At 42.0% G+C, this 27,846-nt stretch overlaps 2 protein-coding genes across 29 annotated transcripts in view; one reads left to right on the top strand and one right to left on the bottom strand.

Moving 5' to 3' along the window:
- PRIMPOL (primase and DNA directed polymerase) overlaps positions 1-1,169 on the bottom strand; it is a 42,904-nt gene extending 41,735 nt beyond the window's left edge. For 14 of the 22 annotated variants that reach the window (XR_014792143.1, XR_014792142.1, XR_014792145.1 and 11 more), the window contains exon 1: positions 755-1,169. The gene's annotated coding sequence lies outside the window, so the exon portion shown is untranslated. The remainder of the gene's footprint in view (positions 1-754) is intronic. The other 8 variants (XR_014792144.1, XM_084856572.1, XM_084856584.1 and 5 more) reach the window with 1 other exon arrangement.
- Positions 1,168-27,846, top strand: CASP3 (caspase 3). 7 transcript variants are annotated; one of them, XM_084856590.1, is made up of 8 exons: positions 1,346-1,456; positions 5,584-5,662; positions 7,932-8,017; positions 10,679-10,803; positions 15,488-15,616; positions 20,682-20,857; positions 23,132-23,249; positions 23,585-27,846. In XM_084856590.1, exons 2-8 carry the CDS (start codon positions 5,585-5,587, stop codon positions 23,809-23,811), a joined length of 939 nt encoding a protein of 312 aa, XP_084712716.1. In that variant the 5' UTR covers positions 1,346-1,456; position 5,584; the 3' UTR covers positions 23,812-27,846. The 7 variants fall into 7 exon arrangements, with proteins under 7 accessions (XP_084712718.1, XP_084712721.1, XP_084712719.1 ...); XM_084856594.1 differs by having other exon boundaries at positions 1,386-1,456; positions 7,936-8,017; XM_084856591.1 differs by lacking the exon at positions 1,346-1,456 and adding an exon at positions 4,273-4,347.

Raw genomic sequence — 27,846 nt, 5'->3', positions numbered from 1 at the left:
GGTCAGCGTGGTTGTGGCAGTTTACATGGTTAATGAAGTGCTAAAACAAGAACGTTTTGTACATTTTATATGACTACACATACTCACTTCACCAGCATCCTCTGCACTGGTTAAGTGCACAAACCATAAGTGGGTGAATGTACTAACTGGATGTGTGTGGGGGTGATGGAAGAGGTGTGTGGTATGCCCACTCCTATGGTGCTGCAACCCCAACTAGTGCCCTCCAGATTTTGTTGGACTTCAGCTCCCATCAGCCCCAGCCAGCATGGCCAATGGTCAGGAATGCCAGGAGTTGTTGTCCAAAACATCTGGAGGTTACCAGGTTACCCGGATAGGCTAAAACAGAATTCTGTTTTACACCACACTGAGAGCCAGTGTGGTGTAGTGTCTAGAGTGTTCGACTGGGAGTCGGGAGATCTGGGTTCTAGTCTCCACTCGGCCATGGAAGCTCACTGGGTGCCTTTGGGCCAGTCACAGACTTTCACCCCAACCAACCTCACAGGGTTGTTTTGGGGATAAAATGGAGAGGGGGATTATGTACACTGCCTTGGGTTCCTTAAGGAGGAAAAAAGGCAGGACATAAATGTAATAAATAATAATAATACTCTGTTGAGGAAGGGCAGGCAAATTGTCTTCCTTCTCAGAATTTAAAATATTCATTCAGCCCACAATTCCTTGTCAATTCAAAGCTGTCCTCTTGACAAAATATATCGTATACAAGTGCATTTCAAAAAAGCGGTAAGGGAAATAATACCTGTACTACTCCCAGGGCGACCTTGGATCCCTACCCATTTGTCAGAATTATTGCGCGATGTATCAACGCTGAACAGAGAGCCGAAGTGGGATCTGATGACCTTCGTGCCCCACAACCTTAGCTCCAAACTGCACTTGTCAGAAAACACTTCTTTAAAAAAAAAAGCTAGCTGCCTCAAAGTAATATGTTTTCTGCTGTACGTTACGTAACTCCCAGGCACTATGCCAAATTTCAAAACAAAGCGATCTGATATTTACAGCATCCACACAGGTGCGGCTGAATCGAAGTACAATCTCAAGGGCGCGCTAGCAACCGGCAGGCAACGGTGGGCAGCGGGCGCAGAGCGGTGAACGGCCGGCCCACCTCTGAAGCGGAGCGGGCGGGCGGGCGCCGCCTCACACGCCCCTGTGTGAGCGGAGTCGCTCGGGCGTGAGGGAGAGAAAACGGGCAGAAGCGCCGCCGCCCGCGCCTTCCCGCTCCTTTCATTGGATAAAGCTCCCTGTTGCTGGGGCCGTCGCCGTTACGGCAGCGGCTCGCGCCTCCGCTCCCTCCCCCTCCTCGCAGGGGCGGAGCCGAGAGGGAGGCGGAGCGGGGGAGCAAAGCACCGAAGGAGGGAGGCGGCGAGCCCCGTGGGCCAGACGGCTGGCTCGAGAGCGCGGGAAGCCTCCAGCCGCAGCAGCGGGGCAGGAAGAGACGTCAGAGGTCAGTGGCTGTGCGGGGGCGGCGGGGGCTTCCCCCGCCCGAGCAGCTTTCTCTCCCCTCAGGGGGGCGGCTGGGTGCCGCTTCCGTTTTGGGTGGGGAGAAGCCCCCTAGCAGCCGCCTCCCGCCGTAGCCCGGTGTGGCGCCTGGTTGGGAAGAAGCGTGCGAGGAGGCAGGCGGCGGAGGGAACAAGTTTCTCTCAGCCAAACTGTTGCTTCTCCAGCCGAGCGTGCACCCGCGGAGGAGGGGCGCAGGAGGCGCTTTGAAGCGGCCCCAGTTTTCTCTCGGCTCAGCGACCGAGAGGCGCCATCGCTGTTATTGTTCGCGCTTACTCCTACCCCGGCGCATCTATCACGCACGCACGCCGGCCGACCTTTGAAAAGCAACCAAAAAAAAAGATGGACCTCGTCGCGAGGAGCTGACTAATAACGTGGAGGCTGCACAGTAGGGGCTGAGCTGGAAACAAAAGAGAGCCGCTCTCGTTTCTCGAGTGGGGACAGGCAGATGCAGACGTGTTACTAACCGCACAGCTCGCTTCGTTCAACAGCATAGAGCGAAGTCAGGCCAGTTTTTTTTTTTTTTGCTCGATAAACGTTCAAGATCTTGCTGTAACAGGATATAGGAAGGGATAAAGTTTTTTTAAAAAAATACACTGCAGATAACCATTACTATCCAATCTTCTGTAGAAGCTAATTCTCAGCTGTATCCTGCAAGAGTAGGAGAATGTAATCTTTGTGTGTTCCAAAACAGGAAAAGGTAGCTAAGTTACTCTGGTTAATTAAACCACAGTTAAAGGTTGTGTGTGCATTTTGGTACATCAGAAAGCTTGCCTATAAAGCCAGCTGTTCTGTTTTGTATTTAGCAGCGTTAAGGTAAAGGTAAAGGTGTCCCCAACCAGTCGTGTCCGACTCTAGGGTGCGGTGCTCATCCCCGTTTCTAAGCCGAAGAGCCAGCGCTGTCCGAAGACGCTTCCGTGGTCATGTGGCCGGCATGACTGGACACCGAGGTGCACGGAGCGCTGTCACCTTTCCCGCCGAGGCGGTACCTATTTATCTACTTGCAATTTCTTGCTTTCGAACTGCTAGGTTGGCAGAAGCTGGGACTGAAGACGGGAGCTCACTCCGTCACGCAGCACTCGGGTCTCGAACTGCTGACCTGATTTACCAGCGTTACCAGATTTAAATCCTGAGCTTGCCTTTGATAGGGCTTTCTCGCTCTGATCTCAACATGGGAACAATGAGTTCATGGGTGTTTACAGGCAGTCTTCTACGCTATTCTAGGACTAGTCCAGGCTCAAGGTGCTTCGCTTAGGGTTAGGGCACAATCCTATACATGGTTAGACAGAAAAAAAGTCCTATAACTCCCATCATGCCCCAACCAGCATGACTGACTGGGAGTTGTAGGACCTTTTTCTGTCCAAACATTCATAGGATTGCGCCCTTAATAGATGAAACTGCCCTATGACTAAAGACAAAGGAAGTGCAAAGCTGCCTAAGACATTTTGCTTGTCTTACAGAAACACTTTTGGTCCCCCAACCCTCTAGAACGAATTTGGAGGGCTGCAGGGGGTAAGGGGAAATTTGTTCCACCAGCTGTTCCCTTCTGCTGGTGGGACAACACCACTGAATACAGCCCTATGTCATCTTCATGTTAACAGTTCTCTGCCAGAAACTAAAGTCTTTGAGAATGAATTTGTCAATTATCCAAGGAAACGTGACATCTAATGGCCCTTAACACTGCTGATAAAAAGTGCTGTAATTGAAGAGAAACATTGGTTAGAACCAGGGGCAGTATCCAGCAGTGACATTCCTCAAACTCAGAATAGCGCTAGCAGATCACCGCTGAATCTTTCCGTTGTGCAAACAGTTACCCATTAAGCTTGTGCAGCTGGTTGTGTGAGCAGTTGGACAGCATGTTGCGCAATGAGTGCAAACAATTGCGCAACGTTGCGCAAGAGTTATGCAAAACTGCTTGCACAAGCATAACTAGTTGGATTCTTCTCTTGCACATAGTTCAGAACCTAGTTTCCACTAGCACATTTGCACTAATGGACTCACACAGTTCGCTATTGCCCCAGGAATGTAAATATGTTTGCGAAATGTAGGAGTCAGATAGAAGGAGATCTTACTTTCTGACTTCTGCAGCAACCCATGTGCCAGTTACCAGGCCTGCTTTTTAGATGCCTGTAGGAACTTGAATGTTTGCACTGTTGTGCCATTAATAATGTATTCCTGTTAAAAGTGAAAATGATAGTACATAGTTTGACCTTGTATAGCAAAGAGGAAGTGTCTTGGCGTTGCACAATAAGCTAACCAGTTTTGCTCATTTCAATTATCTGTGGCATTCTGCTAGTCTGTGAAGTTTTGCACTAATGTTGTAAGGTCTGGAAACATTTTCCGTATTTCATATTTGTGAAAAAGTCACCATAAAAAATATATCCAGAAACTAAAGTATTTTATATTGCCTTGTTAAGAGCTTGATGTAATAATACCTGAAAGAACAGGCAGACTGAGACTCCATTCAGACAGCAGGTTCCCTCGGTGATTTATAGCATCCCAACTGCAAAGGTAGAAAAAGTACCACAGCCAACATGTACCAGTAAGGGGTTAGAATTGTTGATTTGCACTGTGCTATCCATAGGATCCACCTAGTCAATTTGGACTGGCAGAGATCAGCATGGGTAAATCGGCACATTTTGTGTGACTTGTGGGTGGCGGGAGCACTGTTTCAGCATGTTTAACAGCAGGATAAACATTTGTCTGTAAGTTCCTTATTCAGCAAAACTATAGTGACAATTTAGGAATATAGGAAGCTGTCTTCTACTAAGTCAGATCACTGGACCATCCAGATCAGTATTGTTGACAGTGATTGGCAGCAGCTCTCCAGGGTTTCAGGTAAGATCTTTTCCTAGCCCTGAACTTCTGCAAGCAAAGCATATGCTCTACTGCTGAGCTACAGCCCCTCCCACCAAAGCCTATCACTGGTGCATCTTGGGTTCAAACTACACAAAGCCTATGTGGTCTCCCTACTGTTAAAAACTGAATTAAACTGAGGGCTGCAAACTTCATTCAGACAGTATGCGGGAAGGGAAGCTTTAACCCTTTTCTCACAAGTCATATTTGTAATCAGACTTGCTTTTCCCTAGCTGCTTTCTCCCAGGGGAGTGGAATTTTGGGCCAAATGTGATGTGCAAACTGGGTCATTGTGTCTATAATTGGAAGTCTGGAGCCTGTTTCTGTATGTTATCACATTTCATTTATCTAATATAAGCTGTGATAATGTTGAATAATGATAAGCATCCATGTCAATCTGTGCAGGGTACTTATTCAAAAATACTTTTATTGGGAACATGATGAATTAGTGGCTCTGAAGGAACGTAACTAAAGTTGAACTACTGATACACATAAAACACTGCATGAATTTCTTCTGGAAATATCTCTGTTCAGATAATATTTCAGTTTACTCTGTGTGACGAAGTAGGTAATACTGTGCAAGACAGCTGTGTTTATTATGGGCAGTATCCAAGTTTGTCCACATGCTGCCACAGCTTGTGCAACAGGGAGCTAGCGGTGAGAAAAGCTACCAGAAATGAGTGGAAATGCTCACTTCTGGAATGGGGCAGGCCAGCAGAGCTTGCAAAAGGAAGCTCTGCTGACCTGTCCTGATCCTGAAAGGAGAGTTTTTGTGTCTTTCCGGGGTTGCTTTTTTAATCACTATTTCTGTTGCGTGAGCAGTAGGTCCTACTTGCGCAACACATCGAGTGGGAGCACAGCTTCAGTATTGGGTGCTGCCCCGTATTTCCTATCTGATACTTGCCTGAAGCAGCCAGCAGTCTGGAAGTAAATAAAGAGTGCCATATTTTAGATCTTCAGACTCTTTAAATTTAAGGAATGGATTTTAAAAATCAATAATTGTACTGCCCTAGATGATAAGCTATGCATAAAAAGGCCTGCACTTTGCTGTGAGTCATCTCAACTGTTTTGCTGTTAACATTTTCATGAAGGCGCTTAACTTTCTATGACATTGAAAACCTTTCTATCAGTGAGGGTGCGGGGGGAGGGAGTATCAAAAAACAGAACACCAATTAGCTATGACTGTTCCTTGAAAGCTCGTTTTTTCATCCTTCATAGAATGAGATCATCCTCCCTGGAGAAGTGTATATTCTGCTTGACAGAATATGACATCAGTGCATTAGCTAACCAAGATGAGGTAATGCTTTAATACCTAGCAAAGTTGGCTAGTAACAGCATTGTCCTCCCAAGAGCTTTGATGCTTCTCCGTGTTAGCATCAGTGCTGTGGAACAGAAACAAATAATTGCTGACAGAGCATGTGTCTGACTGCATACAATCAAAACGGATGTCTGCTTATGGATAAATCTTTTTGTGGCCCTTTGTTCTTGAAACACGTGTGGCCAACTTGCTTCATTTTAAAGACCCAAGTGCATTTATTTTAAAAGCAAGGACATCTTTCTATATTTCATTTTAAAACTATCTATGTAGCTAGTGTTCTAAAGATCGGTATTCTTAGAGAATTCTTGGAATTTCATTTTCTTGTGAGCATCCTGGCATAAACATACTCACTGAAATGGTAGAATCTCCAATAATACTATATATAAGCTACCCTTGTATGTTTTCTTCTGGGGTTTACAAAAAAACACAGTCCTCAGAATTTCAGCTAGAATGATAACCCTTTAGAATATTTATTTACTAAATGTATATCTATACCACCTTTCAGTCAGACTCTCAAGGTGATGTCCAATAAATATTAAAATGATACGTGTTAGGATTATATTCTCCTTGTATGAGGGGACTGGAGGCAGCTCCTATTTTAATCTATTCATTTGATACTTAGGAGACAACTCCTAAGTTTCTGGAAAGTAAATGAAAAATAATTATCTCAGTCAGTCTCTGACAAAGAGCCTGACATTACTTGTCAATCAAAAGCATTTTGTCCAAAGGTTTAGTTCTGCAAAAAGTACTCTCAGAATGCCGCCCAGAATCCAAAGAGAAGTCTTTGTTCCAGCTTTGATGAAATTGATTAATACCTTTGGTGAATTGTCCAATTCAGTTAATTGGTCAAAGTCGGAAACAATGCCAGTTGGAGATAGGGTATACTCTAGTGTATTTGCCAATTGGCAATTTTGAAGGTGCTCAGAGTGTATTACTTACTTGGGAATAATTATTCCTAGAGATATATCTCAAATCATTAGGTTAAATTTAAACAAGTTGATTAATGATGTTTCGTGAAATATAGATAGGTGGGCATCTTCAAAGTTGAGTTTATGGGGTAAGGTGAATACACTTAAGATGAATACCATCCCTCAGAGGATCCCTATACATATACCTAGCAAATATTTCCAAAAACCTAATGCTTTGTTTCGTAAATTCTTTTGGAGTTCCTCTCCACCAAGGATATCTTTAAAATGATGCAACTTCCAATTAATGAAGGCGGGTTCGGTTTTCCAGATCTGACTATGTACCATCAGGCCTATTTGCTGCCCTGTATTAAATTTTGGTCTTTTCCACTCAGCTTAGATTTTTCCACCTTGGTCAATGTTGGAATCTTCTTGTCTGGAGCTTCTCTTTAAATGGATGGCATTAGGTTCTCGGCATATCAAGGAAGACAGAGCTCCTCCCACAATTTTGGCTATATCGACCTACGATACATACTTACAAACATTTATTATCAATTAATAAATATGATACAAGTGGTTTACAGCAGGAATGGGAGAGGGAATTGGAACGTCCTATTTTGTTTAATCAATGGACTGCTGTCTTGGCATCTGTATCAGACATTTCAGTGCATCTTCGGTTACATCCTATTCAGCAAAATCTTTTGTTTCTGGTTTATTGGACACCACAATGTCTTATTAATAACGGCTTGTCAAATTTGTCTAATTGTTGGAAGTGTAATGCAGTCAATGCTTCTCTTATTCATACGTTTTAGAAATGCCCAGTGGCTGCCTCCTTTTGGGAGAAAGTTATTATACGGATAAATTTTGTATTGGAAAGCTCTTTAATATTTACTGATGTAAATGTTCTTTTAAATTACTTACCTGCTTCTTGGAATGTAACACACGGTCAGCTTCAATGGATTTTTTGTGCCTTTTTGGTTGCTAAAAGACTGATACTACGATATTGGAAGGATAAAAGCCCACCTCCTATAACGCAATGGACTGAAGTCCTAGCAACATTTGAAAGAGTGGTATATAGGCATAACTTGCAGATGGACTTATATGTAGATATTTGCTCTGCTTTTACTGAAGTGTATGTGTAGCCTATTTTTTCCCTTTTTTTCTTAAATATTCTAATATTTGAAACAGAGAATTTTAGAATATGTTGTTGTATTTTTTTTTATTTTGTTCCCTCTTTTTTGGTTTTGTTATATTTTCGGTTTGTTTTGTTAAAACTCACAATACAAAATTGGGTGGGGGGAAGTACTCTTAGAAATATCTAATATCTTGTACTTTGTTTTCAAACAGAAATAACTATGGCAGACAAAAACCATATTCTGAGATCGCCACAGACTGTGACTGATGCAAAAACCCTCTCTGGTTCTGAAGGGTAAGTGGGGCTTTTTATTGGTAGTAGTTTGTTGCTTTTTCCTTAGCCAGTGCAGGATTCAGGGTTATGGGAGCACTCTGTGAGCCTCCTTAACATATATGGAGTGGCCACCCCTCAGTGCACCTACTCTCCCATGGACCTGGTACCAACTAAGGGTGAGTCAGCAAGCATGCAGCGGTGGTGGCTGCTCCTCCTTGCCACTACCTGTCACGTATCCATTATCCTACAGTGAAAGAGAAGGCAAGCAAACAGTGATGAGGAGTGCAGCAGCTCTCGAGCCTTAGTTCTATCCAAAAACTAGGGTGGGGATTCTATGGGAACTGCCATTTTATACATATGAAAATCACATGAATAAGTTAGGAAAGGCAGGTAACCTTGAAGACAAGTGTGTATCTATCTATGTATAAAATTTATATCCCGCCTTTCCACCCACAGTAGAGTTCAACTGTGGCTGAATTTGCCTGGGTAATATAGTGATGGATTAATAGTTGAAGGAAATACAAGCAAGCCCTCAAACTACTCATAAGAACGTAAGAAGAGCCATGCTGGATCAGACCAAGGCTCCATCTAGTCCAGCATTCTGTTCATACGGTGGCCAACCAGCTGTCAACCGGGAACCCACAAGAAGGGCATGAGCGCAACAGCACCCTCCCACCCCTTTCTCCCCTCAACTGATGTACATAGGCTCACTGCCTCTGGTACTGAAGGAAGTACATAGCCATCAGGACTAGTAGCCATAGGTAGCCTTTTCCTCCAGGAATTTGTCCAACCCCCTTTTAAAGCCATCCAAATTGGTGGCCATCACTACATCCTGTGGTAGCAAATTCCATAGTTTAACTATGTGCTGTGTGAAGAAATACTTCCTTTTATCTGTCCTGAATCTCCCACCAATCAGCTTCATAGGATGACCCCAGGTTCTAGTATTGTGAGAGAGGAAGAAGAACGTCTCCCTGTCCACGTTCTCCACACCGTGCATAATTTTGTACACCTCTATCATGTCTCCCCTTACCCTCCTTTTTTCCAAGCTAAACAATCCAAGCTGTATCCCTTCTGTCAGAGGGGAGATGCTCCAGCCCCTTGATCATTTTAGCTGCCCTTTTCTGCACTTTTTCCAACTCTACAATAACTTTTTGAGGTGTGGTGACCAGAACTGTACACATTATTCCAACTGTGTCCGCACCTTAGATTTGTATAGGGGCGGTATGATATTGGCAGGTTTATTCTTAATTCCTTTTCTAATTAGGCCTAACGTTGAGTTTGCCTTTTTTACAGTGGCCACACACTGGGTTGACATCTTCATTGACCTGTCCACCACAACCCCAAGATCTCTTTCCTGGTCGGTCACCGCTAGCTCAGATCCCATCAGGCTACACTTGAAGTTGGGATTTTTTGCCCCAACATGCATCACTTTACATTTGCTTACACTGAACCACATTTGCCATTTAGATGCCCATTCTCCCAGTTTGGAGAGATCCTTTTGGAGCTCTTCACAATCCCTTTTTCTTTTAAGCACCCTAAATAATTTGGTGTCATTGGCAAACTTGGCCACTCACAAATAACTCATAGCTAAGTTCAGTATGTTGTGGTTTTAGGACCATGAGTAGTCCTAACCTTTCTGAAGATGTACAGGCAATTTTGCTCCAGGGGAGAGCATAGATAGATACTATCATCTTATCAACTGAGTGCATACCCTCCTAGTCCTACTGTCAGCTATTTGTTTTCGGAGGCATCACCTGGCTATTGTACATCACTTTGCTTTAGATTTCCTCATAACATGAGCACATAAACATAGATCTGTAAGAGGCAGGCTGTGAATGATTGGCAGCAGAACTAAGACTGAAAATGACCCAAGATAAAATATTTTTAGTTCTGCTTCTAGAAACCTGATTTGGTGGAGACTGGCTCCTTCCTCCTCCACCTTTAAAAAGCACTTGAAAACGTCCAAAAGCTTATTGGGTACTTTTCAAGGACCTTTGGCCATTTTACAAATGAGAATACAGTTAATCTGAGCACTTCTGGTATAGTTTGTTCCTCATATATATGTATGACAGTATGCCTATGTCCACCAGTTGCTGGGGAACCCAACTGGGAGGGGGTGCTATTGCACTCATGTCCTACATGGGGGTTTGGGCACTGTGAACAAAATGCTGGATTAGATGGACCCTAGATGGACTAGATGGAATGCACTCATTGCATTCCTTACCAATTTAAGCTTCTTGTGTGAAAAGGCCTTTTTATATGTGTTATTCATTCTTCATATGGTTCTAACATATTTATTTATTACAAAGCATCCTGAATGCTATTCAACAGTACAGGGGAGTCTGGAGGGGCTATATCATATTAATTTGTTATTTTTTCAATTACTCAAAGGGATCGGTGGGTTATTTTGTCATCAAATCTCTGCTGTCCTTTGGTCCTCACATTTACCTGTGAAAGTAATACAAATAAATATTTTTACTGCTTTGATTTATTTATTAGAAGATATTGTGCATTTGAAGGAGCTACTTACCAAGGTTTTTGCTAGCTATTTTTCATTTGACAGTAACATTCATAATCTGAACTTAAACAACACCCCATAAATATAAAATCAGAAAATGTAGTCTTTTTCAGTTCTGTGCTTGAACATCTTATTTAGCCTTTACATTGTCTGGTTCTTCACAGGAAGAGCATACCTGTTAGCAAATCTGTGGATTCTGTGATACAGGCAGATGAGAGTTACAGAATGGACCGTCCAGAAATGGGGATGTGTGTTTTAGTCAACAATAAAAACTTCCATCCAGCTACTGGTAAAGACCATCTTTCTATTGTGCTTTCTTCTTTTTGTTAATGCTCCCCTTCATTAAGTTCAAAAGATGAAAATGTAACTTGTTTTAAATTGTCAAATGTGACTGTTTTGAATATACTCCCTATAAAGTGACAACTTGTAGCTTTGCAAAATTAGATGCCCGAAGTCCATTGAAATCAATAGGTTTAGGCATGCCTTAATCTGCATAGATTTGGGCTGTGAGTCTTAATGAGAGCAATATGCCTTAAGCATAGTTAAGTACTATTGATTTATACAAGTGTTTCTGGTCACATGTGTTCTCAGTTTGGTGTGCAGAGGCATCCACATATGGGTAACTTCCACTGCGACCCAAAAAGGCAGGGATCACATGATCACAGAACTCTGCCTGAGACCGTTTACTCTGTAGCACCACCTCCAGCTCTCTTTCCTTTGTAACCTCAGCCACTAACCCACCCTATTAGTGAGGTACCTTGTACACATCCCATTCAAGGATGCTTCTGTGCACCAAACTGAGAATGGAACATTGGTCTCTTGCCATGATGGTTCCTTCTGGTTTGGTGTGACAGAGGCATCCACACCATACCCTATGGGTGAGTAAAAGGTACACGTGCAATTGGTCTCTGCTCTCAAAGCATTCCAGATTGTGCTGAGCCCCTTCTCTCAGCTGTTAGTGCCTCCTTTTTGCACGCCTTCCTTTTTTTTCATTCTGCTCCACGAATACCTTTTCTGTCTTTGGTTGGTCACGGAATGGAACTGAGGGCGGAGCTACAGGACAACAGCAAAGTTCTGTGGTCATATAATCCCTGCGGTAGGAGGAATTAACCCATTTGTGGATGCCTCCATTGCACCAAATCAGAAAGAACCTTCTGATAAGTGATCAATATTTTATTCTCTCTAGTAATCACCCTGCGGTGGCTCAAAGGGTGAGTGCTCTCCTCTCCGTTCACTAGGAAGCCGGTTCTTTGAGCCAGGGTGTTGGGAGGGAAGTTATTGGCAGCTCTATACCATGATAAGTATGGCCAAATGTAAATACTTCCAGGCCAGGAGTGGTGTAAAGTGGCCCAGGACAGAATTCCAGCATCCCATTTCTGCCTCAGGAAACTTTTAAGTCTGCAGCAGCATTAAAGGTAAGGAGGAGCCAGTGTGGCAATAGATATGAGAAAACAGCAAATAAAGCCAAGCCACCACTGTCACTCATAGCTAGAAGGACTGGGGACTTGGAGATTATACAGTCAGGGCCAGAAATATTGGAACAAGGATAACTGTTTTGGCAGTTGGCCTCTGTACACCACCACATTGAAGTTGAAAGGAAACACACCCAGATGGGAGCAAAGTCAGGACTTTCAGCTGTTTGACAAAAGTGAGGCACTAACCATTCAGGGAGTACAGCCAGTGGCATTCACACACACCCATCGTTGGTGGCTCATAAGTAATGGAAGGAATGGCTGACAAGCAGCTGCATGGCCAGGTGTGGCCTGTTTCCTGGGTAGCCCAAGACTAGTCAGGCAGATAAAAGGCCTGGAGGTGGTTCTGAGTGTTACATTTGCATGTGGTAGCTGTTCACTGGAACTCCCAACATGAGGTCCAAAGAGGTGTCCATGCGAGTGAAGGAGGCCATCATTAGGCTGAGGAAACAAAATAAACCCATCAGAGAGATAGCAAAAACAGTGGGAGTGACCAACACAACAGTTTGGAACATCCTGAAAAAGAAGGACTTAACTGGCAAGCTCAGCAACAGCCGAAGGCCTGGAAGACCACGGAAGACAACTTAAGTGGATGACCGTGGAATTCTGCTCGTGGTGAAGAGGAACCTGTTCACAACTTCTAGCCAGGTCAAGAATGCTCCTGAGGAGGTAGGCATGTCACTGTCAACATCTACAGTCAAGAGACGGCTTTATGAATGTAAATACAGAGGCTTCACAACAAGGTGCAAACCACTGGTAACGCTCAAGAACAGACAGGCCAGATTAGCCTTTGCCAGCAAACACCTAAAAAAGCCTGCCCAGTTCTGGAATAAGATTCTTTGGACTGATGAAACCAAGATTAACTTGTACCAGAATGACGGGAAGAGAAAAGTATGGAGAAGGAAAGGAACAGCTCATGATCCAAAGCATACCACATCATGTGTGAAACATGGTGGAGGCAGTGTGATGGCATGGGCATGTTTGCCTGCCAATGGAACCGGGTCACTGGTGTTTATTGATGACCTGACTGCTGATAAAAGCAGCAGGATGAATTCTGAAGTGTATAGGGCTATACTTTCTGCTCAGATTCAGCTGAATGCTGCCAACCTGATAGGATGCCGCTTCATGTTGCAAATGGATAATGACCCAAAACATACAGCAAAAGCTACCCAAGAGTTTCTGAAGGCAAAGAAGAGGGATGTTCTTGAATGTCGCCAGTCACCTGATCTCAAGCCACTAGAGCATGCTTCTCACTTCCTGAAGACAAGACTGAAGGCAGAAAGACCCACAAACAAGCAGCAGCTGAAGGCAGTTGCAGTAAAGGCCTGGCAAAACATCTTGAGGGAGGAAACTCAGCATTTGGTCATGTCCATGGGTTCCAGACTTCAGGCAGTCATTGACTGCAAAGGATTTTCGTCCAGGTATTAAAGGCAATCCTGAAGTTTGAAATTATGTTGGTTTGTTCCTTTATTTATGAGCCACCAACGATGGGTGTGTGTGTATGCCACTGGCTGTCCTTCCTGAATGGTTAGTGCCCCACTTTTGTCAAACCCCTTGAATTACAGCTGAAAGTCTTGACTTCGCTCCCATCTGGGTGTGTTTTCTTTCAACTTCAATGTGGTGGTGTACAGAGGCCAACTGCCAAAACAGTTATCCTTGTTCCAATATTTCTGGCCCTGACTGTAGGTTCAGAAGAGAGCCAGGTGGCCCTAGCAGTCATGCAGTTACATAGCCAGAATGCTTCTTCAGCCACCTAGGACATGAAGGAAAGACTTTCCATTACCTGATGGCACTCCTTTTCAAGGGGCAGAAAAGTGCCCCAGAGTGCAAAGACCCAGAACGAAGATGGAAGTGTAGTGGAGGAAATCTTGCATGGACTGTGATGAGGCATATTCTTCATGCCCTATGCAAAGGTGCTTTGGCACCCCTGCCTAGCATAGGTCCATTACAGGAACAATACCCTCTGAGGCAACACGTATGGGCATTCAGAGACAGCTTTGTAACTACCTAAGATAATATGCTGTGTATATCTAATTTATATCTGCAGTTCTAGAGTTAATCTGTTGATTGGCTAGTCCGAAGGATATACAGCATACGAAGTAGGAGCTCTCATTATTAATAGTAATACATAATAATAGTAATAATACAAATAAAACCAACAGTATAGAACTAATGAACATAGCAATGCAGCATAAAATACAATATCAGGTATAAGAGGTAAAATCACATTGCAGGGACTAACCCTCACAAAAATACTAAACCTCCACAAAAATACTGAAAGATTTTAAAGGACTTTAAAAGATTTTAAAAGCTTGAGAGAACAGGAAACCCTTAGCCTGGCACCTAAAAGATAGTAGTGTGGGCACCAGGCAAGCTTGGCTTGGGAAAGCATTGCAGAGCTGGGGGGCCACCATCGAAAACACCCTTTCTAGATGATGTGCACACATAATGCATTTGCCACCATCTTTAAGCATTCCCTCCAGAGAGAGGAACCCATCTTTAATAACTCGTATTAAAATCAATTAACTTTTAAACAATTTGTTGCCCAATTAATCGGGGGCAGTTTTTAGTCAATGAAAGGGGTTTGTAATTGTTCATTGATTAACCATTATAAGCCCAAATACGATAAATTATTTAATACTACTGACTTGCCCTGGTATAGCCAAGGACATGATTTAAAACTGTCACAAATAGTTACGTTGCATGTTAGCACCATAACTTATTTTGGGACCCAGAGATTTGTGGAGTTGGGGCCATGGCAAACATTAATAAATATTATTCCCATTTCTGGATTTCTAGTCATACCCATTCTGATCAGCAGCTGCCCCAGGGCAAGAAATATTCTGATTAGCAGCCTTGGTATGACAGAAAATATTTTCATAAACTTACTTTAATTGTTTAAAGAATGCATAATAAAAGCATAGCTTCAAATTTGCAGTCAGGAAAATGGAGCACTTCTTTTCACTTCAAGATGTTATTTGCTGTTAGTGTACACATGATGAAATTGTCAGTCTTTCTGGTAAGCTCATTAAAGCTGTGTGGTAATTAAAACTCCACAGTACTGATTACTTCTTTCTTTGTATGCTTTATTCAGACATCTTTTTCCAGACATGTTATTAACTTGTTACAATAACATAAAATACTGCTATAGTTACCATGGGTTTTTTTACATGCAAAATGTACAAGATAGTCCATTTGAACTTGCTTACCTTGTGTTTTGCTGCTTATCCCAGGTTGATTGTCCAGCTACAATAAAACCATGCATTCCCTTTAAAAGTGTAAGGTATACTATAAGGCAGGCATTATTTCAATTCTGGCTGTGTTTTCCAGGCTAAACTGCTTTCCTATATCTTTATGACTTAAATATGTGAGAAAAGTCATCTGGCATCAACTGTGCTAACTTTGTGCATGAGTATAATTCTGAGCAGAATTTCCATGAGACATACATAGTTTTTAAAACGCAGTCACCGTAACTTTGTCTTTTTCTTCTTAAATCCAAAGGGATGGCATATCGATCCGGTACAGATGCAGATGCTGCACGCATCATAGACACTTTCAGGACCTTGGGATATACCATCAAGCCTTACAACGATCTTGCATGTAAAGAAATCATTGATGTTTTGCAAAACGGTGAGTAGCAACTTGATGGATGCATTACCAATTGTGTTGCAAGATTCCCCAGCTGTCAGAACATCGGAAGCTAAGTAGGGTCAGCCCTGGTTAGTACTTGGATGGGAGACCGCCTGGGAATCAGGCTTCCTGCATTGAGCAGGGGGTTGGACTCGATGGTCTTGTAGGCCCCTTCCAACCCTATGAGTCTACGTACAGCACATTACAGTAATCCAAACGAGATGTAACTAAGGCATGTGTCACTGTGGCCAAGTCAGACATCTCAAGGACTATTATTGAAGTGTGCTGTGCGGGCATCAAATCATTACCACAGGGTGTCACTAGAGATAATAAAATAAGTTGTACTGGATAAAAGAAGCAAAAGAGTGTCTTATGTAAATTGAAAAGCAATATCCTCTGTGAAGTAATCTCATCTAGATGTATGTCTTAGGCTGCAATCTTACGCACACATATTTGTGAGGGTGTGTCAGTCAACACAGTGAAACTTATTTCTGAATAAACACAGATAGGATTGTGTTTTATGTCAATCTCTTTTTTCTCTTTACACTGGCTTCCCGTCCCCCTTGGATGGGAGACCGCCAGGGAATCAGGCTTCCTGTATTGAGCAGGGGGTTGGACTCAATGGTCTTGTAGGCCACTTCCAACTCTATGTTTCTATGAACATAAGTACTGTGTTCATTGTTTTAGGAATGGGAAATTGTGGAAATTAAATTAGTAGTAGAATACTCAGTATGACAGAAATGTGAAGGTTTCCTATTCACAGATCTTTATGTATAGCATCAGGCTGCATGCACACTATATGTGAGGATCTGAAAGTATTGATAACTACCAAACAGATGGTCTGCTTTGACATTGTCAGTCACTTGTTGGAATAGGGAGGCAAATTCTGAATCTGGTATCACTGGTGCAGTGCAAACAGGTGCCACTGCACCCATGAGACCGTGCTAAGTTGTCTGCCATGGACTCACTGCCTCGCGCTGATTTCCCCCCACCCCCATGCAAGTTAATGGAGTGATTTCTCCATTGATTTGCAGGTGGGAGTTACACCTCCAAAAACGGTTGTAGATGGGGAAGAAGCCCACCCCAACCTCATCCTTGGTAAGAGATGGGTTTCTCCCCAATCTCCAGCTGTTTTTGGCACTGTGACCTCCCCTGCAAATCCGTGTCGAAATTGACCCACTGACTTACATTGGGTGGGTGCACTCTGTGTGTGTGTGTGTAAGGGAGGCTCCCTGCATTTGTGACTGGCTATGCCCCCCATGAACACACCCATGGCACTTTTTAAAAACCGAAATGTGCCCACGGGCCCCAAAATGTTAGAGACCATTAAAGGTAAAGGTGTCCCCAGCCAGTCGTGTCCGACTCTAGGGGGTGGTGCTCATCTCCATTTCTAAGCCGAAGAGCCAACACTGTCCAAAGACGCTTCTGTGGTCATGTGGCCAGCATGACTGAACACCGAGGCACACGGAACGCTGTTACCTTTCCCACCTATTTATCTACTTGCAATTTCTTGCTTTCAAACTGCTAGGTTGGCAGGAGCTGGGACTGAAGACGGGAGCTCATTCCATCACGCAGCACTCAGGTCTCGAACTGCTGTCCTGCCGACCTTCCAGTCTGCAGTTCAACATCTTAACATCTAAGCCACCACGGCCCCTTAGGGACCATTAGTTTAGACCAGTCCACACAGCAGTAGGAGAGCAAAATTGACCGCTCTAATCGTCTCTTAGGCAATGCATACGTGGATGAGATCCATCACAAATCCATGTGTTTCTAGGCCCTACCACAAGATATGGAAATTTTACCCCATGTAGCACTTAATTGCATGCGTGGAATTCAATCAATGTGCATAAGCCTGCTTCTATGCGCAGATCACCATCACTCACTTTGGATTATTTTTCTTTAGTAATACAGTCTCGGTATTTTTACATTGAAGAGCTTCCTCAGAGCCTAAATTGTTAAATAAGAATATTCCTTCCTAATTAGGAAAGATAGCAAGATATGTTTCTCCCTTTAGGAAAATATTTCATTGTAGAATTAGAATTCACCCTAGAATATAAAAAGTCACTTTCAGTCCTGCTTTGTTATCCCATCATTTCTCACAGGCAGGTTTCCTTACATATTTCTCTCCCAATAGTAGTTGTTTCAATAAATATCTTTTTGAGTTTTATTTATACAATACGGTTGCTGACACTGCCTCTTGCCTATCAAAAGGATTGTCTGACATTGCAGCAGGATTTATCCTTCAAGTATTAATACTGCAGGGGCAGTGTGATGTTTTGGGAGTTTTAGCAAGTTTTTACATATCATCACTAACACTTTAAACTCCAACCAGAAGTGTATTTGCAGCCAGTGCAGTTACTTTAAAACTGGCGCTATATGATTGCTGTCAGGAACATGTTACAGAAATCTAGCAGATGCATTCTGCACTAACTGTAGCTCCCATGTCTAGGCCCAGTCTGAAAGTTTTTGAATGTCAAATATTACTTTATGAAAAGCAGAAACTACCACATAAGTGGTAGGAAAATAGAGAAGTAAAATTGCTTCCAAGTTTTCTGCCTAGTCCTTGCCCTTTTATACAGGGCATACAGGCTGTGTATCAGATCTTAAATTATTCCTAGAAGTGCTGTAAGAGTTTGGGGCTGTAGTGTTCCCTGTGATAAGCAGCTTTAGATGTAAGACCCACAAATAAACCAATGATCAGCTCAAAAAACTAGCTTGCCCATCCAAGTTCCCCCCCAAAGTCAAAGATTCATGTGGGTCTTTCCTTTGAGCATACAGCTTACTTCCAAAATGGATTAATTTGTGAGTTGTGGTCTCTGAATTCCTAATGAAGATCTAAGAACTATCCTTACTCTTGAAAATAAAGTACTAAACACTTGTTTAATGGTACTTCAGAACAATTATATCTACCTTACTTTCAGAGCCCTCATTTTAGAGCAGGGGTGGGCAAATTGTGGCATTCCAGATATTTTGGCCTAAATAAATTCACCCTAGCCTACAAAACCAATAGTGAGGAATCATGGGAGCTGTGGGCCAAAACATTTCAAAGGTCACAAGTTTCCCACACCTGTTTTAAAGCAAGAATAATCCTTTTGTTGGCTGTTCTGAAGAAAGGCAGGGGCAGCCTGCCCATATAGGCGAATTAGGCCTAGTGTACCAAGTTAAGTGGTATTGGGGGATTCCTGTTCAACCCCATAGGTATTAAGCTGTGGGATGCCACAGGGTTCTATTTTATCCCCCATGCTGTTCAACATCTATATAAAGCCATTGGGTGGAGTCATTAGGAGTTTTTGGGTGGGGTGTCACCAGTACACTGATGATGCTCAGCTCTACTTCTCTTTGTCGTTGGAGTTAGCTGGGGTGGTGAAGGTGCTGGACCAGTGCCTGGAGGCAGTAATGGGCTGGATGAGGGCCAATAAACTGAAGGTAAATCCTGACAGGACAGAAGCTCTGTGGATTGGTGGTTCCTTAGTCTGGGAATTGGGTAAGCGACCTGTCCTGGATGGGGTTTGACTCCCCCTGAAGGAGCAGGTGCGTAGCTTGGGAGTTCTCCTAGATCCATCAATGTCACTGGAGCCCCAGGTGACATTGGCCCAGAGTACTTGGGGCCAGCTTTGGCTGACCCGCCCGCTACAGCCTTTCCTGGACAGGGAAAACCTAGCCACAGTAGGGCGTGCACTGGTAACTTCCTGATTAGACTACTGCAATGCACTTTATGTGGGGCTGTCCTTGGAGATGACTTGGAAGTTGCAGCTAGTACAAAATGCGGCAGTTGACTTGATCATCACACAACACTGGTCTTAAGGGAATTGCACTGGCTGCCAGTACATTTCCGGTCAGAATTCAAGGTGCTAGTGATAACATTTAAAGCCCTAAGCGGCTTGGGACCTTGATATTTAAGGGAGCACCTCCCCCTATATATGCCTGCCTGAGGATTGAGATGTGTTAGAGGAGCCCTCCTCTGCATCCCACCAGTGCAAGATATACACTATGGTAGGACATGGGAGAGAGCTTTTTCTGCTGTGGCACCCCGGTTGTGGAATGTGGTTGTGGCACCTCCCCTTAGAGGCCCGATTGGTGCAGACGCTGGTTTCGGTGCCAAGTTAAAACATGGCTTTTTACCAAAGTCTTTGAGAGCTAATTGGATTCCCTGAGTTTGCACACTGTTTTAACTGTTTTATTGTTTTAGATTTTAAATTGGATAATCTAGCTTAATGATTTAATATGTTTTTAGCTATTGATATTTATTGTTTTACACTATTTAAATTGATCTTATCTGTATGCCGCCCTGAGATCCTAATGATATAGGGCAGGATACAAATGTTTTAAATAAATACAAATTCACCAAATTCGAGGAAAACATACAAATTTAAAAATCAATACAAATAAAATAACGAAGATGTCATTATTTCAATTCCTGTGCATGTGCAGAGGTAATATGACCAAGGCGGTGGAGGTGAGTGAAGGACCGACTGGGGATGTTGGGACTAAGGCCGCCTGCCTGCCTTTGGGACCCAGTCCTCCCTCAGGTGATGCAGGATATCCTCCTGCTCTGTTGCCGCTCCCAGTTGGATGCAGGGATGAGAGGGCCCCCGCCCAAGCAGTTGCTAGGGGCTGGCAGTGCCTTGTCAGCCATGTCACCCCAAGGATGCAACCAGGACCCTCCCTCCATGGCTGTGCTTGTCTCCTTTTATCAGCCCCTCTGTGTTGATTCAGTGCTTAGTAAAAAATAACAACATTTTGGGTGTGTTTTATTATAAATGATAATATTTCTGCTTCCGAAGATTGCAGGGAGGTTGCCTCTTCATTAAACGGAAAATAGGGGCAAAATGTTTCCCAGTTTACCAAAAACCTCAGCCTAGATCTGCCCTTGGGGCTTGGGGTGCTGATTGCATGGTTCGCCTAGGACGTCAATTCCTGACAGTTAGTCTAGGCCTGCCCCTGAAGAAAGGCATTACTGTGCTTGAAGTTTGCTATTAACTAAAATCTTTTTGTCCAACAAGAAACATCAAATGGGTATCTAGACTTTCTGAACACTTAAAAATTGTTTATTTTCTCTTTTAAGTTGCCAAGGATGATCACAACAAGAGAAACAGTTTTGCTTGTGTCTTGTTAAGCCACGGGGAGGATGGACTGATCTATGGCACAGATGGTCCTCTAGAGTTGAAAATGTTAACCAGTCTCTTCAGAGGAGACAGATGCAAGACCTTGGCAGGAAAGCCGAAGCTCTTTTTTATTCAGGTAATTGCACAAAGTGGACAGATGACAAGTCTGTAAAGCTTCTAATAAAAAGATTGCCTCAAAGATAAAGAAATTTTATATACTGAATTTTATATAGGTGTTCATGTATGATGGGAATCAGATATACAGCTACATTTTTAGAGGATATAAAATATATCCAATGTGACTGGTAATGTTGATAGATTAGGATTTGCTATATGCTAATTTAATTGTTCAGTTTACATAGCATCCCTCATGTTTGGATAAGGTAACAATCTAAAAAATGACAATATAAATGGAATTAAGAGAGTGATTAAAGTTGCCCTCTCCTTCTTATATCTGCCCATTGAAAATAAAACAGGAAAATCTTACAAGCTCAGAAATTGGCAAACCTCCAACTGATCACAGTTGTGGCACAGCTACTAAGGATGCTTCTGTATGTTGCCTTGCTCTTTGATCATGATACACAGAGAGTTGTGAAGGCCTGGAAAAATTCAGGGCGGGGGAGGGGGGATACTGGTTATTCTGTTTTTTCCAAGGACCTTTTTGTGTTTTTCCTGAAAAATACAACAATTTTGAATTATGAAATATTTTCTTTTAGAATTATGAATAAAATGTTTAAGACAAAGTGTTCATTTATTGCTACCCAGCTTTCACGCCACCAAAATGATTTCTAAAAACTACATAATAAGAAGACCAGAGATGTAGAATTTCTGAAAAACTCGAAGCCATAGGACAAATGTTTTTTTAAACCGCTCCATAAGTTTACCAGCGTAGTTATATCTTCCATTCTTTATTAAAATTATTGATCAAATGTATGTTTTGCTGATAAACATTTAGGGATGCTCCAAATCACACTGAGTTCCCCAACATGTGACTAGAATAATCATATCATAATTTGTGAAGAAAATGTGCATTCTTGGCAGTTTGGATTTTGTTCTTCTGACTCCTATGGTTCTGGGCTTGTTCTGGTTAGATGCTGTAGCAGTCAGTGAATGTAGTCTTAAAACCTACATGTGAGAGAAATACTGTATGTTATCGTGCTAGTGCCTCCACATGGAACAGAACAATGTGTGGGTTATCCCACCTATGATCTTGTTTAATTTAAAGTTGAGGGTTGGGTCTGTGGAACTCACTGCCAGTTTTTTTAAATAAAGTTCCCAGTTGGACCTCACCATTAGAGAATGCTGCCTCAGCTATAAAATCTTTAACCACTGCCCCCAAATAAACCCTCTGTACCTAAAAGAAACTCAGTAACCTGGTTCCTGTGGCATGACTGATGCCACAATTAGAGACAACCTTTCAAAATTGAGATGTTTATTAAGGGAATTATTTATAAAAGGGAAGAAAATGTCACTTTTCAAATAAGAAGCTAGGGTGGCTGATAGGTTCTTAAATATGCTTGGTTACCATTTCTAATAGATAAGATAGTCTTCCCCAGCTAAATGTGTGTGGTGGGGGAGGAGAAAATGCAGCTGGAGCAGGCACCTGAGGATGGTGTTCACCTGCTTTCCCCTCTCCTGGTGAGTTATATGAGCTCATTTAGCTACTTCATATGCACTTTGAATGAGGAAATGCCGACAAGGTGGAAACCTTCTGGAGCCTACAGCCAAGTACTTGGGGATATGAGTAATTACATTTCACTATCTTCTGACATTCCTACCAGAAGCTCGTGGAATCATTCTTGTACAGTAATATGAACATCTGCCAGGTCCAGCACTCATTCCCCCACAAGCCTCATAATCAGTACTCCTTTCATTAGAAAATGAGGTCAGTGAGGAAATGAAAATTTTGCATAATCTGTTAATTTTTGTAGATTTACTTGCAGATTTGACTTCGTGCTAGTTAGAAAAAGCTTATATATCTGAAAATCCGTCTGAAGCATTATCCAGGATTCTCATTCAACTAAAACAGCTAACTATCGTCATTTGACCAAGGCTCAAGGAATAAACAGTTCACAAAACCATTTCCTGAGTATTGTTTCCACTGGCAAAACACAGTTTAGGGTGTTCTGTTATCTGCGACCACAGTTCCAGCAGAGTACTCTAAATGTGCTGTAAGCTTTTGATCTGACTCAGAGCCACTTTGGGGTGTTGCAAAACTTCAAGGTTCCACTTGAAACTCAAACCATGTCAAGCCTTGCAAGTCTCCCAATTGCTATATGCATCTTTCACATTAAAGTGTTCCCTTATTCCCTGTGTGTTCATTTTTATCCAGATGATGTCATTTTTAGTGAGAAGAGATTGATGGTAATATTTATGACAAGCATTTACTTTTCTGTTTTACTTGGTGTAGGCTTGTAGAGGAACAGACCTTGATTCTGGTATTGAAACAGACAGTAGCCCAGATGAAAACCTGTGTCAGAAAATACCTGTAGAAGCAGACTTCCTATATGCATATTCTACTGCTCCTGGTAAGATAAATGATGAAAGAGGTCAAAATACATTTGATTGGATCCAAACTTCATCATGCTTAGAGTAGACCCATTAGAATCAAGTTAGTCATGAAAAATTCAACTGCATCCAGTCCATAGATAGGTTTTTTTTTTAATTATCATTTAATGTATCTCCTAGCCAACAAAGGTACCTCAATAGTTCTTTTTGGGTTTTGTGAAGCAATTTCTAAAAGCCTTCATTTAATACTTGATTTGTTAATTTCTTAATACTCTGGGAGAGCAAAGTATATGGCTGGCTTTTATAACCGCATTTTAAAAAAAGTATTTGATGCCTTTCACTTTCTCTGTTATAGGCTATTACTCATGGAGGAACTCATCAGACGGATCCTGGTTTATACAGTCGCTGTGCATGATGCTGAAACAATATGCTAAAAAACTTGAACTTATGCAGATCCTAACACGTGTAAATCGCAAGGTTGCAGAATTCAGTTCTTCTTCAAACCATCCAGGCTTCCATGGAAAGAAGCAGATCCCCTGTATTGTGTCTATGCTCACAAAAGATTTTTACTTTTCTCATTAAGGTTTCTACTTTGTCACATGAAAGCTAGCGGAACAGAGCATTGATGCCATTTTAACTCTAAACGGGTGATCAGTCTCTTGTTGCATTAAGATCTGCAGAGATAAACATTTTCATCACTAGAACAGTAAAATAAATGGCGAGTTCAGAAATTCTTATTTGGGAATGGAAATATATGTAGATTTGTGGTAGTTCTTTGACCCCTTGGTAAAAAAGATGAAAGGACCAGATCAAGTAACTTACTACTGCTAGAATCACAGTAGACCATAAAGAGCAATAAAATGTGGCATTTTCAAGATAACTTTGTTAATTTTGGTAACAGTGCTACAGCCAAATCTTAAACATAATTTCCTGGAAATTATCTGTGTTGATATCAATGGGAACTTTTCCCAAGTCAACCTAGTTAGGACTGGTGTCATTACACATGAGTGCAATTTTTCAAAATGATTTGAGGGTTAAACTACTGGCTTTCCTGTACAATTATATATCAGAATCAAAGTTCCGAGGTAATTATTGGTAGTAATCCAACAGGGGCAGTGTGTGTGAGGCCAGTCCCATCAGGCCCCTGTCTATGTAGCACTTCTGGGCACAAGCCCCAATTTATGCAAAAATGCTGGTTTATGAAAAGGGCAGGTTTCGCCACTTCCAGAAACCAGCGTTTTCAAATGCGTCAGGGCTTGCTCTGGAAGTGCTATATTGCAACTACGTATAGTAGGGGTTGTGTGCGGACCAGCCCTATTGGATACTACTCTGTCTTAAGTTTGCTTGAATAGCTAATTAAAATGCTTTCAAGGCTTGTCAGAGCATTTTGGCCACTGAAGAATACCATTTATGCTGTGGATATTTTTAAGTTAAAAAGTCACATCACATCTTACATTTAATAGATGACAAAAGCTGCTTGGACTCTGTTCCAAACTGGATCCAAGACCTATATAGGTTTACATTTTAATTCACATTTCAGTTTAGAGTTTGCGGGATGGGGGTTGTACATGTAGTAATTTTGTACATAGAATATACATTTAACCCACTCCTAAACACACTTTGTAGTTCTTAGCTAGTATCAAATCGTTCTCTTTATGTATTCGAAGAGGCATGTAAAAATGTATGTCCCATTTCCTAATTTTGACTTTGCATTTTTAAACAATATATACCATGTTTAAAAATAGAGTAGCAGTAGGTATTTTAAAACATTCACCTACAGATTGGATTAAAAAATTCTTGAGCCCCTTCTAGCATGCTAGAAAAAGGTCTTCAGGATATGTGTGTTAAACATAATGACCTGCAGTCTTCCACACACCTAGAATCATAATTGGAGGGGTCTTATAGGCCATCTAGTCCACCCCCTTCTCGGTGCATGAAATCCAGAGCCAGAGCATTCCGAATAGATGGCTGCTCAGCTTCTGCTTGAAGACCTGAGTGAGGGAGGTAATTGATTTCCATCATTGCCATTTTAAGTTTCTCCTAATGTTCAACTACAATCTGCCCTCCTATAAATTCTACATGACATCATTTCAGGTATTTGGAGAGTGCTTTCATGTCCCCCTCAATCATCTTCATACTAAATATATCCAGTTTCTTCAACCTTTCTTCATAGAACTTGTTTTTCGTGCCCTGATCATCTTTTTTGCCTCCTCTGACCCTATTCCAGCATGTCTACATCTTTGAAATGCAGCACCCAGAACTGGATGCAGTACTCCAGATGAGATGTGGAATAAAATGGAACCTCCTTCCAGTTTGATGAGGAACCACTGATGAGTACTCTTTGAGTATGGTTCACTAAACAGGTATCAATCTACCTGATGGAATTATCACCTACCCTGCATTTTACCGCTTTGCCAACTCAAATATCACAGGGAACTTAGTAAAATGCTTTGCTGAAATCAAGATAATTACATCCACAACATTCCCACAATCCACTAAGTAACCAAAGAAAGAGATAAAATTAATCTGGCAAGATTTATTCTTGAGAAATCCATTGTGGCTCCTACTATTCATTGTATTATCCAGATGCGTACAAACTGACTCCTTTATAATCTGTTCCAGTATCAAAGTCAGATTGACCGGTCTCTATTTTCCCAGATCTCCCCCCCCCTTTTTTTTTTTTTAAAGATTAGGACACTTTCTTATCTCCAGTCCTGTGGCATCTCACTCATTCTCAAAGAGTATAGAATTGACAGAGGTTCTAAGAATACCTCAGCAAGTTCCTCTTTGGTATTCTAGGATGCAGTTCATTTGACCTTGAAGACTTTAACTCATTTTAAAGGTATGTAGATATAAAATACTTTAAAAAGAGTAAACTGTAATCCTGACCCACCATCTTTCACAATACCTTAGAGAATTTGCAATCTTTGGGGAGAAGACACAGGCAAAATAGTTAAGCAGCTTGGCCTTCTTTATCACCTGCTAACATTTTACCATCCTAACTGAGCAGCAGGCCTGTTGTTTCCTCTTCCTTCAAAATTCCTTTGTGTTACTCTTGGCGTTCTTTGCCAGCCTCAACTTGTTCTGAGCTTTAGCTTTGCAGACACCATCCCTAGAAGTCTGAGAAACTCATCTTTGGTAACCTGACCTTCTTTCCATTTCTTATACATGTCCTTTTAAAATTTTCAGCTAACCACAAAGCTTTTTGTGCAGCCACGTTGGGTTTTTTAGTTATCTCCCATTTTATTCTCTCATTAAAATGGTTTGCAATTGTTCTTTCAGGAATACCTTCAGGAATTCCCACCCACGTTAAGCCCATTTCCCTATTACCATATCTAGCTATGGAATCCTACCTAGAGTTTCTCTGAGCTTCTTAAAATCAGCTTTCCTGAAATCCAAAGTACCATGCTGACTTTTAGTTTTCCTTAAGATCAAAAACTCAAGCATTTACTTTCCCCCAAAGTACCCACTACTTTTAACTTCATTGATCAACTCTTCCATATTGGTTAGGATCAAGTTGATGATAGCCAATCCCCTCATTCCTTCCTCCACCTTCTGAAATAGAAAGTTGTCAGCAAGGCATGTCAGGAATTCATTAGAGATTCTATTCTTAGCAGAGTTTGTCTCCCAACAGATATCAGGGTAGTTGAAGTCTTCCATTACTACTGGTTCTCGCTTCCTTAGAACATCTGTAATTTGTTCTAGGGGAAACAACCACATCTTCTTGGTCTAGCAGTCTATAGTACTGCAGCCATAATGTGGTTTCTCCGTTTATTTTTACTCCAGGGCTGTCCACAGGGCTAACATGTTCACTCTCTTGGATTTCTGTGCAAGTGTATACATTTGACATAATGCTACTCTTCCTCCCTTGCTTAATTAATGCTATTAATTCCCATGGACTTCAAATAGACTTACACATAGGTATGTGCAACATAATGAATGTCTTCAGGTATGAATAAAAGTGTGTGTGTTAGTGGAGCTCTCACCCTATCCCCCAAATTTATGGTGCTTGTAATGTTCAGAGAAAAGGATGCAAGTTCTCTTGAGTACAACTAAGGGCTTCTCTGAGTTGTGGCCTTTCACCTTGATCCAGGTTGAAGACAACATGCAGAACTAGGTTCTGCAAAAACATTGATGGAGGTAGATGGGAGATGCAGTATCCCCCATTGTTGATGTGTGCTTGGCATGGCTGTCTAGCAGAGCACAGTCAGAGAGTAACACTTCAATGATGTGTGAGGCTTTGCTGCTGAAAGGCCTTAATTGGCTACAGGGGCTCTTAGACTCAGTGTAGCCATCCGCTGTTATCCTATCAAACAGCTGGTTGGCACCTTAAAAGGCAAACACAGGATTGTGATTACAACTGGCATAATTTGTATATTTCTGAATTTAGGGCTAGCTAAATAAATCAGTTAATTACATAGAAAACTGAAGAGTTGACTACATCAGGTGCTTGCAAACACAAATCTTTTTAAAGAAGTTTACAACTTATGTAAAGAGTAATATCAGAAACGTGACCTACCATTTCAATCAAGATTGTTCAGGATTTAACTTATTAAATATTTATGTTTGACTGTTAACTTTCATATGGGAACCTAATAAATCATGTGCATTGTTTAA

Source organism: Heloderma suspectum, chromosome 5, assembly GCF_057233095.1.
Source record: "Heloderma suspectum isolate Gila_16-S chromosome 5, 16-S_ref, whole genome shotgun sequence".
NCBI classification, from domain to species: domain Eukaryota; kingdom Metazoa; phylum Chordata; class Lepidosauria; order Squamata; family Helodermatidae; genus Heloderma; species Heloderma suspectum.
Note: the sequence above shows the minus strand (reverse complement) of the source record. Positions and strands in the feature narration are given on the sequence as shown.